The 17,839-nt window shown below is 34.3% G+C and overlaps 1 protein-coding gene across 14 annotated transcripts in view; it reads left to right on the top strand.

Moving 5' to 3' along the window:
• The window catches only part of DMD (dystrophin), a 1,059,271-nt gene that overhangs the window by 336,304 nt on the left and 705,128 nt on the right, over positions 1-17,839 (top strand). For all 14 annotated transcript variants that reach the window (XM_064646820.1, XM_064646822.1, XM_064646818.1 and 11 more), the window contains 4 exons: positions 139-327; positions 1,136-1,317; positions 6,451-6,601; positions 10,913-11,032. In XM_064646820.1, the coding sequence (XP_064502890.1) occupies positions 139-327; positions 1,136-1,317; positions 6,451-6,601; positions 10,913-11,032 (642 nt within the window). The remainder of the gene's footprint in view (positions 1-138; positions 328-1,135; positions 1,318-6,450; positions 6,602-10,912; positions 11,033-17,839) is intronic.

Below are 17,839 nucleotides of genomic sequence, written 5' to 3'. Positions count from 1 at the left end.
TTAGCCACATCATTTTCTTCGCTTGTTTTATAAACAGGTGAAGTTTTTATAGAAAACAATGATGTTCCATTTATTCCTTTGTAGAACTGTCTGACCAGATGCCATTTTCATTGCACTTAAAATTTTGGTTTTGATCAGTTTTCAGAAACTGTTGAACAAAAGACATTTAGCACCACGCGGATGGGATCTGAAATGGATCTTGAAAACTACCAAACTGCTTTAGAAGAAGTACTCACGTGGCTTCTCTCTGCTGAAGATGCATTACAAGCACAAGGAGATATATCCAATGATGTAGAAGTTGTTAAAGAACAGTTTCACACACATGAGGTAAATGTTTATACTAATCTTTCAGTAGTCACTTATATGCTTTTATCCCATATTAAGGTCAAAAACACAAACCAAAAATATGTCTAGTTTATTTTATTCCTTTTTCCTTTCTTTTTTTGATGTGTTTTGTTTGTTTGGTTGGTTGGTTTTGTTGTGGGTTTTTGTTTGGTTTTTTTTATTGTTTTGGTTATTGTTTTGTTTGGGGTTTTTTGTTTGTTTGGCTTTGGTTTTTTGTTTTGTTTTTTATTTTGATCTGGAGAATTTAAACATCATACTGGAGACTGTGCCCTAGGATCACAGAATTATTTAGGTTGGAAAAGACCCTTAATATTATCAAGCCCAACCGTTAATCTAACACTGCCAAGTCCACCACTAAACCATGTCCCTAAGGGCTGCATGTACACGTCCAAGGACTCAACCACTTCCCTGGGCAGCCTGTTCCAATGCTTGACAACATTCAGTGGAGACCTTTTTTCCTAATATCTAGTGTAAACCTCCCCTGGTGCAACTGGAGGACATTTCCTCTCATCCTATCTTTTGTTACTACACCCACCTCATTACAACCTTTTTTCAGCAGTTACAGAGATCAATAAGGTCGCCCTTCAGCCTCTTCTTCTCCAGGCTACTTTTTGCTCTATGAAGAAAGTGAAAGTGTTTATTTCTGGTTCATGTTACAAGGTTTGGGTTAGGTTTGAAAAAAATAAAAGCAAAGTTAAAAATCATGCTTGCAAAATGATGGAATTCTGTTCTTTTCTTCCAAAGAATTCAACTTAAAAGTAGATATGTATATTCTTTTTTTTATTGTCAGGGTTTTATGATGGAGTTAACAGCTCATCAAGGACGTGTTGGTAATGTTTTGCAAGTTGGAAGTCAACTTCTAACAACGAGAAAACTTTCAGATGATGAAGAGAATGAAATCCAAGAACAAATGAATCTACTTAATTCTCGATGGGAAAGTCTCAGGGTAGCAAGTATGGAAAAACAAAGCAAGTAAGTAATATGTCAGATAAAATAATATATATTGACTTTGACTGAAAGAATCCTGAACTTGACTAACAGTTGGGATTTTTCCTTCAGTTCACTGTGAAAAAAACTCCATCTTTTATGTGTTTTAATCTAAAACTTGATGTGCAGTGACTTTGAAGCGTGCATGGTTTTTGAGCCTTGAAGCCCAGTAACACTTCAACCAAAATGTATATAAACTTCCTCACATTTTCCCAATTGTTTCAACAAATATTGTATCACACATTGTACCTAGCTACAAATAAGAGAATCTTTAGAAGAATACAAAAGGAAAAGGGAAAGAAATCTTTAAGCCCTGTAAAACATGATCCCATAAAAAGAGTAAATGGGAGCTTAGCTTTCCTGGAAATATTGTCATGGTTTTATCTGAGTATAAATTATACTATTCAAAAAATGGCAAGTCCTACAGCTTGAAGTTGAAATACAGGTAAATGTAGAAAAATAATATGTTAAATAGTCACATTAGTCTTTGGAGCATTTTTAATATTATTACGTCTTATTTAGAAATTTTTATTTATATAGTACCATTTAGTATAAGAAACTTCATAAACATAAGAGTTTATGTGCACTGTGACACTGGAAAGTGACTCTTTTGCAAATGTGATTTTAATAACAGCTAAATATCTCTAGCAGTGAGACCAATGGTCTAGTCCATCATCCTGACAGTAACAGAGCAAGAAAAGACCTCAAGTTGCACCAGGGGAGGTTTAGATTAGATATGAGGAATTTTATTTTTTTTTATGAAAAGGGTTGTAAAGCATTGGAACAGACCACCCAGGGACCTGGTAGAGTTACCATCCCTTAAAATACTCAAAAAATGTGTGGATATGGCACTTGAGAATATGGTTTAATGGTGAACAGAGGGTGGTGCTAATGCTGACTGTTGGACTTTGATTTCCAAACTTAATGATTCTGAGTCTAACAAAAGGTTTAGGGGAGATACATGATCTCCTGAAACAGCATCTTATCATCTCCTTTTTCCATTGGTGGAGATGAAATATTGGTCTGCATGGACCTGCTGCTCTGGAGAACAAATACTGGGCTGTGTGTCATTGGTCTGACCTAATACAAATGTGTTATGTTATGAAGTTCTCTGTGGAACTACTCTGGCCTCCAGTTGTTTTCAGCTGAGGGTAACATTGAGGTGGAAGCAGTTTTGCATATTTGGTAATGTACTATGAATTTTATTCTTTTTTTCTTCCATCTATTTATTCAATATCCTCTTGAATCTGTTAGCATCCATGGCATCCTTTGGCAGTGAATTCCAAAAGCCTCTTACCCAATGAGTGCTACTTTTTTGAGGAATGGCTTATTTTAGTTTGTTTGTCACTGGTAGCTTAACTGATTCCCTCTAGTAAGTCTATTAGAAGTGAGAGTCAATAGTATATATTTTCTTACTCTCTTCATAAATATATATTGAATATATTTTGTTATTCATCTTGCTCCTCTTTGAGCTTTCTCCAGTTCTACCCTATCTTTTTGAAGTTGAGGAGTTTGTCCACAGTATTAAAAACCAAACTGTGATTTTCAACAATTGCATGACATTACTCTCTTTTTTGCAGTATGTTCTTAGTAATTCCAAACATTGGTTTTCTTTTCAGCTTGCTACTGAGTAGTGAGATTGTTTTCTGCATTTCATCTTTCTTTGACAATGAAGAAAAGAGTTTCAGATGTTTCAACCTAACTTATTCTAGCTCTGTTATTTTCTTGGAAATAAAAATCTATGATGCTTTGCTGTAGGGAGGTTTTATTGCCATATTTATTTTCATTTAATCAACACATGCTGGTAGCAACCTCACCTCTATGAGTGGTACTATGCCTACACACTCTACACAGTTAAAATGTCCTTTAACAGCAATTGTTCAACTTATCTCCTAGATTCAGCTGTAGAACATTGCTTGGGGAATTGAATGGTCTAGTATCTTTTGTCATATTTGAGCAATATGAATTTGGTAGAAGACACAAAATGATATGGGCTTCACAGAGAATGTGATGCTACTATTTAATTTCTTATAGAAAAAAATTCTGTGATAAATTCAATGAAATTTGGCTAAGGGCAAGAGAAAATTTCTCAGGAGTGACATTGCTCGATATAGCTAATTTTGACCTATTGGTCAAAATTCAAGCCCTGTGATTCAAGCACCAGCTATAAGATGTCACAATAATATATTTCTAGGTTATTATACATAATTTAAACTCTCAGGATCCATCTTCTGCTTCAGTTTAAGGCACAATCTTCTGAGCACATTGCTATAATCTAGTCTCTAAGGCAACAGTGACATGTTTATCCAAAGAGATGGTTTTTGTGAGGATGAGGCTGTCTGACCTCTTGTAATGGTAACAAGAAATGTAACAAAAGGTACCACACTTTACAGCACAGGGAAAACAAAAGCAAACAATCGACAGGGGAGAGGAGAAAGATATTCTGATAAAGGGTACTATAAAAATGAAAGCATCTTAGGAAAAGTGATTTAGTAGGTCAGAGTGTCTGAGGAAGTTCGTAGCATAGCAATACCTTTCTGTAAAAGCAGCCCAAATTGGATTTCCCATGTATTGACTGTGTATTGAAAGTATTTGACTCTTATAGCAATGCTGAAGGAAAATAGCCTGGTTTTTGGTAGTGGTTTTTTTTTCTTTTGTTTTTGTTTTTTTTTTTTTTAATTTCTTGCTCCTGGCAGTCCCCAAATAGAATTTTCTAAAGTAAAGCATCTCAGAATGATAAGTATACCACTGGAGGGGGAAACTGCAATTTATGGCTTTATAGAGAATTCTACAACTTTTAAAACACATTCAATTCAATGAAGTAGTATTTTTTTATTTGAAACTTGTGAGAGCCATACCATAAACACAGGTTTAGATAATCTCCTGGGGTATATAAGTATTAAAACTTCTATCAGATGTTTATAAAAGTAATTTGAAAACCAGGAAGTACCTGCAGAATGGTGAGAAAAGAGAAACATTCTTTTGCTTAAGAATAAAATGTGATTATTTAATTTTCAAGTTTATGCTTCTTGCTTCAGAATAAGACCATTAATCATATAATAAGTATTTCCTCATATCTTGGTTTTCTTAGATTCTCTTTAACAGATTTTCTGTATTGTTTATTTAATTTATTGTTAAGAGTATATGTCTAGGATGAAGCATTGTCCTTTTTGCTTATAATAGCTTACTTTAGAACATCAAGTAAGACAATAAAATACTTCAAACTGAAGGACTGAGATGTGAGATCACTAATTCCTTGTGAACCATGGGCTATATTAAAGCAGGGTATCATCTGTCTATATCTATAAAGAAATAGAGAGATTAGAGTGGAAAAGACATCATATGAATCTTCTGGTCATTTTGATCTATAATTAACACATGATTTCCAGTTAAAAAACACCCTGAAATCATAGTACATCACAAAGATCCATGACATTATGTTCTTAGGAAAAAAAAACAACAGAGATAATACAGAAAAACATTACTGCTTGATATCTCCTGTTCAGAGATTTGGATTAATTCAGCCCTTCCCATTTCATGTTACCTTTTTTTTTTTTTTTCTTCTCAGGTTCTGTTGAAGTTCCAGTTTCTGCTTAAAGTTAGTTGTTCCTGTGATTTGTTTGCTTTGGTCCTTTGCTTCCAAGAGTTGTTAACTGGAGACTTTAAAATTGTTACTTTCTCTAGAAAGTAACATAGCTTCACAGAGATCCAGATTTAACAGCTGATGCTGCCATTTGGGACCAGAAACCTTATTACAGAACAAACTTTATAAAAAATTTAAATTTGTTTGCAAGACTTTATTTCCATGAAGTTGGTTCATCTTGGTGTTTGTCTGCAAACAAACACCCTTTTCTGTATCCACCAGTCTGCATTTGAAAGTATGAGGAGCAGCTGGGGTCCCTTGGTCTGTTCAGTGAGGAGGAGACTGAGGGGACACCTCATTGCAGTTAAACCTTCCTTGTGAGGGGAAGAGGAGGGGCAGACACTGATCCCTTCTCTGTGGTGACCAGTGACAGGACCTGAGGGAATGAGATGTGTCAGGGAAGGTTTAGGTTGGATATTAGAAAGAGGTTTTTCACCCAGAGGGTGGTTGGGCACTGGAACAGACTCCACAGGGAAGTGGTCACAGCACCAAGCCTGACAGAGTATAACATACAGTGACACTACATACTGTAAAATAGACTACAACATATACTATAATATATAGCCTGATACTATAACATATAATGGTTTTACCAACCTCAGTATGATTGAGGACAGTGACTTTTGTCTGTCAAATATAAATTAAAAGTTGTATCTTATGTGAAAGATGGATAATACAAAATGCTGTTGTAATTCCATAGTTTACACATTAATTTAAAAATGCTTCTGATGAGATGAAGATTTCGTTCAGGAAAGTTTGGAGAATTTCTAAAGAAGCAAGTATAAGGAAAGGATTTGTGATGGATTTCTGGTCAGATCATTCTGGATCTATCAAAATACTTTGATTAGACAAAACTGAAGTATTTCCTGTTTGATTCTTCAGAGCTTTCTCCACTGAATAACTGAAAACTTACTGGTTTTTTCTGTTTACTATCCTAAATTAGGGAAAGCGTGATAAGGTCAGCTGTCTGAGAGTTTTTGAAATACTCGTAGTAGGTAACACAAGCTTTAAAAAAACAGGTAGCAGAAATTTTGAATTCCAGCTCTAATAGAAATGCAACTGGAGGACAAAACGTAAGAGACAGAATATTGTATGCAGTATTCAGAGTCTTAAAAAAAAAAGCTGCAAAACTGTTTGTTGAAATCAAAACTTTTTCAACAAATTTTCAGTTACCTCTTTCATGAATCACAGAATATGCTGAGTTGGAAGGGAACCCATCAGGATCACCAAGTCCAACTCCTGGCCCTGCACAGGACACCCCATGTGTCTGAGAGCATTGTCCAAACATTTCTGGAACTCAGACAGGCTTGGTGCTTTGACCACTTCCCTTGGGAGCCTGTTCCTCTTTGAAAGTGTATATTTTTATTCTGCCTTCAAGTGTAGCCTTGTGAAAATCAGTTGATATACAGGGCAGATGTTTCTGCCCGTTGTTTTCTAAAAGTATAAATTGTAATTATAATTTCTTTGTTTTAAAGTTTACATAAAGTTCTAATGGATCTGCAGAATCAGCAGCTGGCCCAGTTAGCTGACTGGCTGACAAAAACAGAAGAAAGGACAAAGAAAATCGATTTGGAGCCCCTAGGTCCAGATCTAGAGGACCTAAAGCGTCAAGTAGAAGAGCATAAGGTATGTTATGGTGTACTTCCAAGGGCATAAAAAACAAATTCAGTTTTTGACATTTTAAAACCTCTGCTCTTGCCATTAGAGCATAACAAAGTAATATGGAATCTTGGTTTAATATTTATTGTTCTCTACAGTTACAAGCTTTTGTAGTTATTTTATCACAACTCTGAGTTTTATTCTGATATAAAAAAAATTACTTCCTTTAAACATATAGACAATATACTAGAATATGTGAGGCAACTGTAACATCCTTTTATTATGTGGTACAATAAGAATATATCACATTTTTTAATACTTCTGTTGTCTTCTTTTTGCATGTTATTTTTTTCCTTTGCATGTTGTAATAATGATTATGCAGTGCTCAGACTGCATAATCTTGTTAGCACTCCTGGGACTCTGAATATGTATTTGTACAGCACTGCTTTCTAACTGTAGAAAATACTTTTAGTAATGTATTTGATTAATGGAAAATAACAAACTCATAAATGGAATGTAAGAGAGAATTTGGCCAATTTTTTTCTACTTTCCATGAGGGTAATTTTTTAATTGGAAAAATTGAGATCTGAAAAGAAAGAGACTATATTGTGTGTAATAACCTGGTTTCATTTACTGCATTAAATTTTCCTGCTTCATATTAATTTAAATTCTAAAATAAATTAAGATATGTATCCATAGCACATGGTGATGATAAGGAAACACAGAAAAATAAGGAACAGAGATGATTTGTGAGGTCATGGAGATTTGATGTGATAACCTGTTAATGTTTCTACATCAGTGGCTCGAAGCAGTTCGTTTCCATAGTATCTTCAGAGATTTTAACACCTGATGCTTCATGGCCTGTGTCAGTGCTAGTCCAGGTTTTAGAGGGGAGATCATCTGAAAAACAATTCAAACTGAAATCAGCTTTTACAGTTCTTTTACAAAGAGGTCAAATACTGCAAGACTTCATGATCCACCAGTGTGTTAAAGATGATTTCTTTGCATTCTGATTAAGGAGTGCTACTGAAGAAGAATACAAATTCTACAGCTCCTGCTGCTATTTGTGCTATCTGTCTTTGTCCTGTGAGGAGACAAAGTATTTCAGTACGTGGGTTTGCTAGCTAAGCACATATTCTGACATTAAATTTTCTTTTTTAAAAAAGACAGCAGGTCTTTTAATTACCATGAAATGGTAATTAGGGAAAGAAACGTGAAGGATTTTGAATACATGAGTACTAAGACTTGAATAACTTTATTTCTATGCATTTTATGCTTGAATATTAACATGAAATGTAATCCTTTTATTTATGCAATCTCTTTATGCTGCTTCTTTCTAATCGTGAGAAAAATGTGTGTTTAGCTTGTATTTGAAGATTCTGAGTGAAAACATTCATAAATCTCTCTTCCACATACTAGTTCTTCATTCTTGGTGTGTTGAGTTAGTCAACATTATTTATTTATGTGTATTACTTTTCAAATCTTTTTTTCTGTGCAAGAGACAATTTAGCTAGTATGCTGGAAAGAAAATGTTTGTGCTTAATTTTAATTACATTTGTATTCATTTATTGTTTGTCTTATTCAGAAGTCAAAGAACAAGATGTTTTCCATTCTTTCAATTATTGTGAGAAAGTTCATATCATTTTATTATATGTTATATACAGCAAACCTACCTCCTATAACAAGGGTTAAAACAATGGAATTTTAGTAGCACAGATAGTGCTTCATTACTAAATAAGCAAACAGAAAAGCAAAACCCAGCACCCCTCGTATTTCCTCTGACTCTCACCTGTCTCTGGATGTACCAGAAACAATGTTTTGCAAATTAATAGGAGGACCCAAAAGTTAGAAGATGTAAAAGGCAATGATGGTTTCAAATGAAACAGACTTCAGCAAAGGTGACAGGTTTGGTTTGTTGTTATCCTGTCTCTGTTTCCTCTTTACCTTTATAATTTTGACTTCCCCTCTTTACCTGTTCATTAGTAGCTACTTTTCACTCTGTTGATTTCATGTTATGTATCCCCCTTTGACTTATGACTTCCATACATCTGATTTCTTTATTCTACTTTTTTCTCAGTGTTGTCAAAAAATATTGGTCTTGCGTTCTTGTTTGACTGACACTTGAGTTTCTCTGCTGGGTCCCGAGAACAAAAAAAAAAAAAAAAAAAAAAAAAAAAAAAAAAAATAAATTTAGTAATGTGTATTGGGAATGGTACCCAACACTCAGACCAGATAAAGAACACAACATTCTTTCACACTTCTCAGCATGCTACTTAGTTCAGAAATATGTGAGCTTAATATTTTGACAGTACTGAAAATTTTCTGAATGGGCTGAATTAGTGGTGAACTCTAGATGATTTTATGTCATTAGCGAGGCACAGAGTTCTGGTGAGAAAGAAGTCTGTCGTAGTCAATATGTTTTGGAATTGTAGTTAAACATTTCAGTAAAGAACTATTGTTTTTTTGTAGTAGTATTTTATGTATTTTTTCTCCCGTTGCAACTATCCCGTCCTTATAATTCTATAAAGGGAGAAAGCTACTTTTCAATAAAAGTCTGAGGACTGTTGAACTAAGTCGAATATTATATTGGAAATGTGTTAATTAAGAAAAAGTGTGCTTTAAATTGAACTGATTTTATTATTCCAAATTATTATTATACAATTTATAGTTAATAGATTTTAAAATTTCATTAAATTTCCAAAAACATCTACGCTTTTTAATGCTAGGATTTTTAGTACTTCAAATTAATTGAAAATGTAAAATGAGATACTTCCTAAGTGTTCAAATAGGAGTGGATTTGTCTTTGGGTACTTGGATGACCTAGGTAGATATTTTTATTCGCTTTCAACTACATGAAGTGGAGTTGCGTAAGTTGTTATCTGATAGATAGGAATTAAAAGAAGTGTGGAGTTTTATGAGTTTCTGTTGTTGCTATCTCCATGAATCAACATTTATGTCCATCCTACTTTTAAAGTCCCTGAAAATTTGCTTTCTCTCTGACAAGCTCAGAAGAACTTGTTAGAAATTTAAATTTAAATTATTTGAACAGAGTGTGCTCTAGCCTTTAGATTACCCTTCGTAAATTCCTGTTTCAACAAGATCCTGAATACAAACAATTTTCACCAATTAATTTCATGGTAAAAATAGACACTTGGGTTATAAAAACAGTCCTTTACCTCAGGGTAAATTGAATCTGTCTGAGGATTAGGTAATGACTCACCTTTCTGGTTCATCTGTTCCATGACTTCTCAAGTCTTTCACGATGTGTGTGAGACTCCCACTTCCAAAGTGCCATCCACTCCTGCGCTTGCAGAGCGTTGCTAACTCTGGTTTTCTTCTGGGATGCCATCTGTCAGATACTGACTAACCAGGAAATAAAAGTCACCTTGTCCCTTGCTGTAGGCTTGCAGAGCAATGTATTTATTGTTGTATGGCTTAAACAGGGGATTAAACCTGGGGGAAGCGAGCTGTGTTATACACTCTGATCCATTAGTGCTCTTCCTTGATCAAGTGCTGGGTCATAAAATGTTGAGAAGTCTAAATTCCAGGGATGACTCTAACAATTATGAGTGCTTCACAGTCCTTGAGAATTGTTTTATAGTCTAGCTTTCTGAAGCAAATGGTAATCACAGGCATGAAAGTCAGAAAAAGGAGGATTCTTATATTGCCTCAAAGGCTATGCCCATGAAGAAATTAACTCTGAAATATGTGGTAAGAAATGTACACCTTAAAAACAAAATAGTCTGTGAATTCCTTTCCTCTTGCTTATAACTACATTTTTTTTTTAATTTTTAACGTTCTAATAAAAGTAAGATGTTTTACCAAAGAGGTTTAGAATGCATGATCTTATCTTCAGAAAGGGCTTACTTTTCATACCTAAGTGAGCTACTCTACTTGAAAAGGCAGCAGAAAACAATGACATGGTGAAATTCAACATAGTTTGTAATACAGCCAAAATTTCTATTATGACAAGGCAAATGTAGTTAGCCATGTTATTTTTCAGACTGTAACTATCACACTATATATGTACTAGTTCCTAGGATGCACTCAGCTGAAGTATTCAGGCTGTAATCCAGGAGCTTGATTTCCCACATTCTTTTGTTGATTTGAAGCTAGAGACACCTAAAAAGTGTCAGGCAAGATACAGACCTGGATACCTCGGGCTTTTTTCAGGGGAGTAGTATGAGGGGTTCTTTCAAGTTTTATTTACACAACACAGAACCCAGTAATATAAAAGAGTGGTTAACAATTGGAAGTTAAAAATGCACATTTGGGTTTTAATACGCAGTGTTTTCTTACTTTGGAGCACATTTTCTAACACATATCCTTCAATTATAGGCATTTCAAGAAGATCTGGAACAGGAACAAGTCAAGGTGAATTCTCTAACCCATATGGTAGTGGTGGTGGATGAGAGCAGTGGAGACAGAGCTACTGCTGCACTGGAAGAGCAGCTTCAGGTAATGACTAAATAACAATGCTTGTCTCAAAAACTTGAAATAAGAAATTTTAAAAATAAGCAAAACCAAATAGTGAATGTGTACAGAACCATAATTTTTAGACAATTAATGGTTATCAAGAAATATTAAGATTATTCCGGTTTTTCTAAAACGCTTGTTTTGGGAAAGTCATAATTTACTTCCCATTACTTTTCTCATGGACATGTTTCTTAGGAAATGAAGGGAACAATCTCAACCAGTCCTTAGTTTAATTTCTCTGTTTCAATGTACATCCTTTTCAGTATTTATGTTTTTTACAATAGTTTGTCATTTGAATTTCCTATGAGAAGATTTTCTAGAGGACTAGAATAGGGAGAATTTAGAAATTAGCAACAACACCTGTACAATCCAAATCTATTCTAAACTGCATTTTGGCCCAAAGCCTAAAAACAGAGAAAACCTTCCATATATTTTATTTTCTAAATACAGTTAATTGATTATTTTTAAAAGAATGACACATTGGAGATACATTTGTGATAAACCTAGAAAGATATTCTGAAAGTTTATTAAATATTAACTTGCTTATAATAAAAGTTTAGTACTTCACTTGCATCTTTAAAAAGTTGCTATTACTGTATTATTTTTATTTCAATGCTCTTACTGTAACTTCTGAATGAGATTAAATGGATAATTAATGTTGAGATGCATTGAGGGAGGGTTCTCTTGTGTTGGTGGTCAGATCTTCAGGGACACTGCTCAAGAGGAATCACAGTGCTGCAACCAAGATTTCTTCTATTTTTCTCCTTCAGAAAGGAGAAAGTGCTTTTCCTTTATTTTGCCTCATTACCCAGGAAAATAAAAATGTTGCGGGTTTTGAGTCATTAGAACCCAAGCTTTCTCTAGAGAAGTTATCAATACATTCAGCAGGAAGGTAAAGCTGTAGCACAGATAGATATCTGTGTGCTATCTTAAGTCTGGCTAATTTGGGTACACAGCCCAGGCAAGGTAACAATGCAGCCTCTACTGATCCATAATTATTACTTCCTTTTAACTTCACCTTAAGTGTTAGAGCTTTGGTGTACCTGCTCAAGATATTCTTAACCTTCCAAAATTTCTTGCCAGCTCCTTGTATACTGTTCAGTGGAATAAAACAAATCCCTCGCAAGAACATGGCTCCAGAAGCTAAGCTAAACATGTAAAATGTCTTGAATGCTGGCAAACAATATGTTCTTGCACAAAGGCCTGGAGTAAAGTACAACCAAAAAAAAACAAAAAAAAGAGAAAATTACGGGTGGTATTTGATATTTATGTCATTTCATGAATTAGATGATGTACAAATGAGAATTTTTAATTGTGTGAAATACAAATGAAAAGTCAGTGGATTATTAGATATTTAATCTAATTCTACAACTTCAGAAAGACATCTGAAGAGTTAAGAGCACATCATGTGACACAGCTGCATCACCTATTATTACCATGGTTGCAAAGGTACCATTATTATTCTGTGGAACTTCTATGGCTGACCCAGATTACAATACAACCTGAAATGGAACTCAGACATTACTGCAATACTTTAAAGAAATGTAATGAATGATGAGTGTAAATGGAGCACAGTGGAAATACACCATTTGTAACTGTAATAGTGGAGAAGGCATCTAATATTGGGATGAAGTGTGCCCAGTTGTTACTGTCTTTGAAAAAGTATATTCCTTGAAAGATGCTGGCAAGAAAATTGCTGAGGCCCCTCATCTGCAGCACATGCCTCCTCTGAGCAGAGCGTGGGGTGGTGTGTGACAGTCCGTCTGCTGGTCTGTCCCCTCCTTGAATCACACTGTCTTACAGAAGAATCTTAGAGAAAAGCCCGATAATCTCATTGCTCTGGAAGTCAAAGAATATGTATCAAGATTGTAGATGTTAATAAAACCCAAATACAGATATAAAGCTGTGGGGTTTGGAGTGTTAGGGAGGTGTGGAAACTTTCATACTATAATGCCCAGGAGAACTGACTTACCATAGACCACCTACTGTCCTAGCAAAATATTACACCTCTTTTTTTGTGTACAGAAACTGTTTGGAATTCTTTTTTTTGTATCACTTGCAATCTGAATATAAGCACAGGAGATAGAACGTGTTGGCAGGCACGACCATTAGAGGGTTTGACAAAAAGCACAATGGAGCAAAGTTCAAAGCTTGATTATGTATCTGATTTGTAAAAGCAGAACAAAACAAGAGCATGCACTGTCAGACAAAAGAGCTTAATAAGGCTGGCTCACTGAGATACTGGTCAGGATCAGATTTGGAAGAAAGTGAATAGTTATTTCCATGTAATAGTCAAAGATGCATTTTCCAAGCAGGTGTAATTCAGTTATACCTTTCTTTTTGAGATGGTGATTCCTGATGTATTTTCATATATATAAATATCTATATTTTTGCAAGTGTCTCTATAAGAAAATTTTTAAGACCTAAAATGAACTTTTAGAGATTTTAAGTCTCAAAAAGGATGACAAGAATCTATACTGACCTCAAATGTACTGTATAGAAGTTCTTAAGTTTTATTACATATGCAAAAAAATATCTATTTAAGAGGCAGTTAATAGCAGAAGTGCCCCCTGAAACAAATTATCCACAGAAAATTTAACCTTGCTTGGAAAAATAAAAGTAAACACAGTTGCAGTGCTTCTCTTACAAACAACTGTCGCCCCAAGGTACTTTGAGAGACTACAGCTAGTCTAGGTGAGCGTGAATATTAAAACTACTTTTACATTACATTGCTTACTTAATATATCAGTATGTGACAAGTTGAGAGGCTCTGTTTATGCTGCTACTGAGAAATGACTATTTAGGCTTATAACTCTGAGATCCCAATTAAAATCAATCCAAAGATTTACCAAGGTAACTGCTAAGTAAGACTCAAATCTGTATTTAGTGCTGCATAATCAAAGGACTGTACTAGCAAATCTGTTGCTGTAATCTGACTCATTTCCATAGGAAAAATATGGGAAATTATCTTCAGCGCAGAGAAATGGCTGGATAACGTACAGAAGCCATGAATGCAGGGAGATTTTTTCCTCTAATTATACCCAGCAGACAGCAGGTCCCTTAAGGACTCTTGTGGACTAGCTCAAATTGGAGGCTTCCCCAGGCTCCAGGGGTCAGGGTCTGTGCTAGAAAGAGATCTGCATTAAGTGTATCATATACTACTTGATGGCTTATTCCCCTGCTGAGGGAAAGGAGCTGAGAGTTTAATTTACACAATTACATATTCATATTATTCAGGGTACTATCCTTTAAATAAAGATGATATATGGGTAGTTCTTGTAAAAATACAGCAAAATAAGTGAGAAATGTTAAAGAATGAATAGAGTATTTCAGTTGGCTCACTGAATATCTATGACAAGAAGTTATCTCCTACAAACTTTAGGGATTTCCAAGACCTGCTCATGCCTGAGGAGTTGAAATCCCACATAAAGATGAGGTCTACTGATCCAGAAATGTTTTTAATTACCTATAGAATAACTCATCCTGGCTGGGCCATGAGTGGTATATACCCAGTACAGCATCATTTTTTCCATCCCCTCAATCCTCACCCAGAGGGTGTCCAGCACATCATCACTAACTGCAAGGGCTGTGCAATCCAACCTCTTAAACCTCACCTGGCCTGCCTATCCCTTCTGAACAGTCTGTAGTTCTCCATCCCAGAACTCCAACTGTGGGACTCCTTCCACCACGTCTCACTATTACCAACGATATCACAGCCGTGGGACCTGACCAGTGCCTCCAGTTCATCCTGTTTGTTTCTCACACTGCATGTGTTGGTGTACAAGCATTTCAGAACTACACACATGGCTTATGGCTTATTGTATGGTAGAAATTCTATGAATGGGCCAAATATTCTCTTTTAAATAATTGTTTTTGGATATAGGCAAAAACATATTTCCACTTCTCATTACTTAAAAAGTGGATAGCCGTACCTGATTTGAAGAGCATCTTTCAAAAAACTCTTAGTTGCAGGCTTGAAGTATATTATTTCACTTTTTATACATTCACTCCAGCATTCCCAAGAGTTGTGTTGGTTTTACTCGTTTTCTCCTGTTCTCGTGCTTCCTTACTTTGACCATTTAGCAGACTAGAAATATTTCTTCTGCTGCTTTTTGTAGTCATAACGAATATTCTTTCAGAGACCTCTCAGTAGGAAAAAAAGTTTCTTTTGCACGCAGATTTCTCTGAAAATTTGTTAGGGTTGTAAAAGGAGGCCTTTCAAGGGAGCAGGAGGACATTTTACTTGTTAGTCTGGATTCAGTCAGTTTCTCTGGAGATTTGTTTTCCCAGGTTTCGGGAACAAAACATTTGTGTGCAGTCTGAGTTCCTGGGCATCACACAGGCTACTTGCAGCATTGACTACTATTTGATGTCAAGAGGGAGTTAAAGTTGAGCACCATATGATTTAGCAGTCAAATGCTACTTTATAAATAGACAGTCCTGACTTGATATTTCAGACTTGAAACTTCATGTCTTAAACCTCTTCAACCAAACAGTGTGTCTTGATCTGATGGTTGTTAAGACCTCTCATGAGAAAAATCAGCTTTAAGGCAGGTCACAATATCAAAACTTTTATCAGTGGTCATTTTACTTAATTAAAATAAAAGATCTTGTCAAATTATTGAGACCAAAAAAAAAATGTTTTGTGGCTTTAAAATCATATTCTGACAATAGTATTTTGTACTGACTCAGGAAGACCTTTTTTGCCATGCTCATCAATTAAACTAAATGCAGAGTCACATATTCGATCTTTTACTCTTGAGGCTTTGGTGTTTTCTAGATAATAAAAAAATTATTTTTCAAGGTATATCATAGTGATAAAGGCAAGTTGATGAAGATATTAGTGCAGATGTTGAGAGCAAATTATATTTTTCATGAAGATTGTTAACAGAAGTCAGCTGATTGAAAGTGAGATATATTTAAAAATTACTCAGGTATGAGAATTTTTATAAATTAGCTATGAGGAAGGATATGGTTATGATTTTTGAGCTTAAAATTAGCAAGTTAAAAAAGATTGATTGAATATGAAAAACTAAACAAGTGCTAGATATTGGAGATCTATCTCTTAAGTTGTCTTCTGGGCTTGGAGAAAAAGGAGGAAGGAAATGTTGAGGCTGTCTTGAGCTAAACTGGAAATCTAGTCAGATTCAGAACAAATAAAACCATTAATACATCATTTTGTTACATTAAGACCTTTAGGTATTCAAACCAATGAAATAAGTCAAAGTATAATTTTTTCAGAAAAGACATTATATGTTATGGTATACATATAATTTAGCCTGTGAAGCTGATAAATACTCTTTATAAAATCATGCCATTTTTATAGAAGAAAAAAAATAATTAAAAAAGGACAACTTAGAGTAGCTGTCTGAATAATTTCCTGCACTGTTCTCCGTCATAAAATTTTTCAATTTTATTTAATAATGAATGGGTAAAATAAATGAATAAAATATGTTCTACTCTATTTCCTGATAAGTTGAGACCATAAATTTCACCAGCAAGTATTTGTTTCTGTTGGTATTGAAATTAGCTTTATGAAATATTCACATTCAAAACCTGAACTTTTTTGTGTTTGTTTGAATTAGTGATCTTTGATCACATTATGTTTAACAGAAAGAAAACACTAACATTAAAATTATGTGATTTTAATGTGAAATCACAATCTTAGATTTGCAAAATAACTTGGTTCTGTCTAGATATAATTAGGAAAAAAAGTGATTTATCCATTAGATAAATCCATCCGGAATTTCAAAAATATACCAGAAGTGTGATGCCAATATTAAGACTAGAAAAGACAAAACAACTTGCTCAAAATCTACTTTGTACTTATGCAGTAACTGACTGAAAAGGAAGAGTTATCTATTACTGTGAAATATATTTGACCTGTTTAAGAATTGACGTGTTTTTAAATTAACGTTATTTTGCTAGTTGATTGCAGATAGTTTTCATTTTTCTAAATTGAGACAATATCTAATATTATATTACTCAGTGGCATGGCAGCTGACTGTTTAGTCTGAAATATGGTTTTAGTGTCCACTCAATGAAAAATGTTGTATCTGCTGACTTTTTATTTTGACGTAAAATTTTTAAAGCAAATTAAATTGGCTTTCTGAAATTTTACCTTTCATTTTCTAGAAAGTAAAAATAAAATGTTTTGTTACTGGTAGAAAATAGAGTACTAATTTCAATCTCTTAGTTTTAAAAATCCAGCACTTTGATGCTGCATTTCTGCCAAAATAAAATTATAATCTCTATGGAAAATATGTAAATACGAAAAGTATAGAATCATATAATATCTCAAGTTATAAGGGACCCATAAGAATCATAAAGTGATTAAATAAATAATAAATAAGGAAGAAAATATTATCCTTTTGTCTGGATGTCCTTTTGAAGTAGATGAAAAAATAAGTATGCAGTAGTATAGAATATCTTTCAGATTTTATAAGGGGGGGGTTTTGTTGTTTTTTGTTTGTTTGTTTCTTTTGGGGGAGCAGATGAATAATTTGCATATGATACTCAGGGGAAATTAAGTCATTGTAAATCATTGCAATAAATGTTTTATATCCTGTTGCTCTATCACAGCAATATTATATATCCTCCTTCAACTTAAGCATCATTTAATAAAGGCTAGTAGGAATTTAAAAGGAAGTAATAAAGTTTGATTTCAACTAAAATAAAGGAGAGAGAAGAAGGTAGTGTTTTGTGTAATTTTAAAATGTATATAATAGCATATGCTACAAATGCCTGGGAAACCTGTGTGATGGTGTTTTAGCCTATAAGTTGGGGGGT

This window comes from Pseudopipra pipra, chromosome 2, assembly GCF_036250125.1.
Source record: "Pseudopipra pipra isolate bDixPip1 chromosome 2, bDixPip1.hap1, whole genome shotgun sequence".
Lineage (NCBI taxonomy): Eukaryota > Metazoa > Chordata > Aves > Passeriformes > Pipridae > Pseudopipra > Pseudopipra pipra.
The sequence above is the reverse complement of the archived record's forward strand: the minus strand, read 5'-3'. Positions and strand labels throughout refer to the sequence as shown.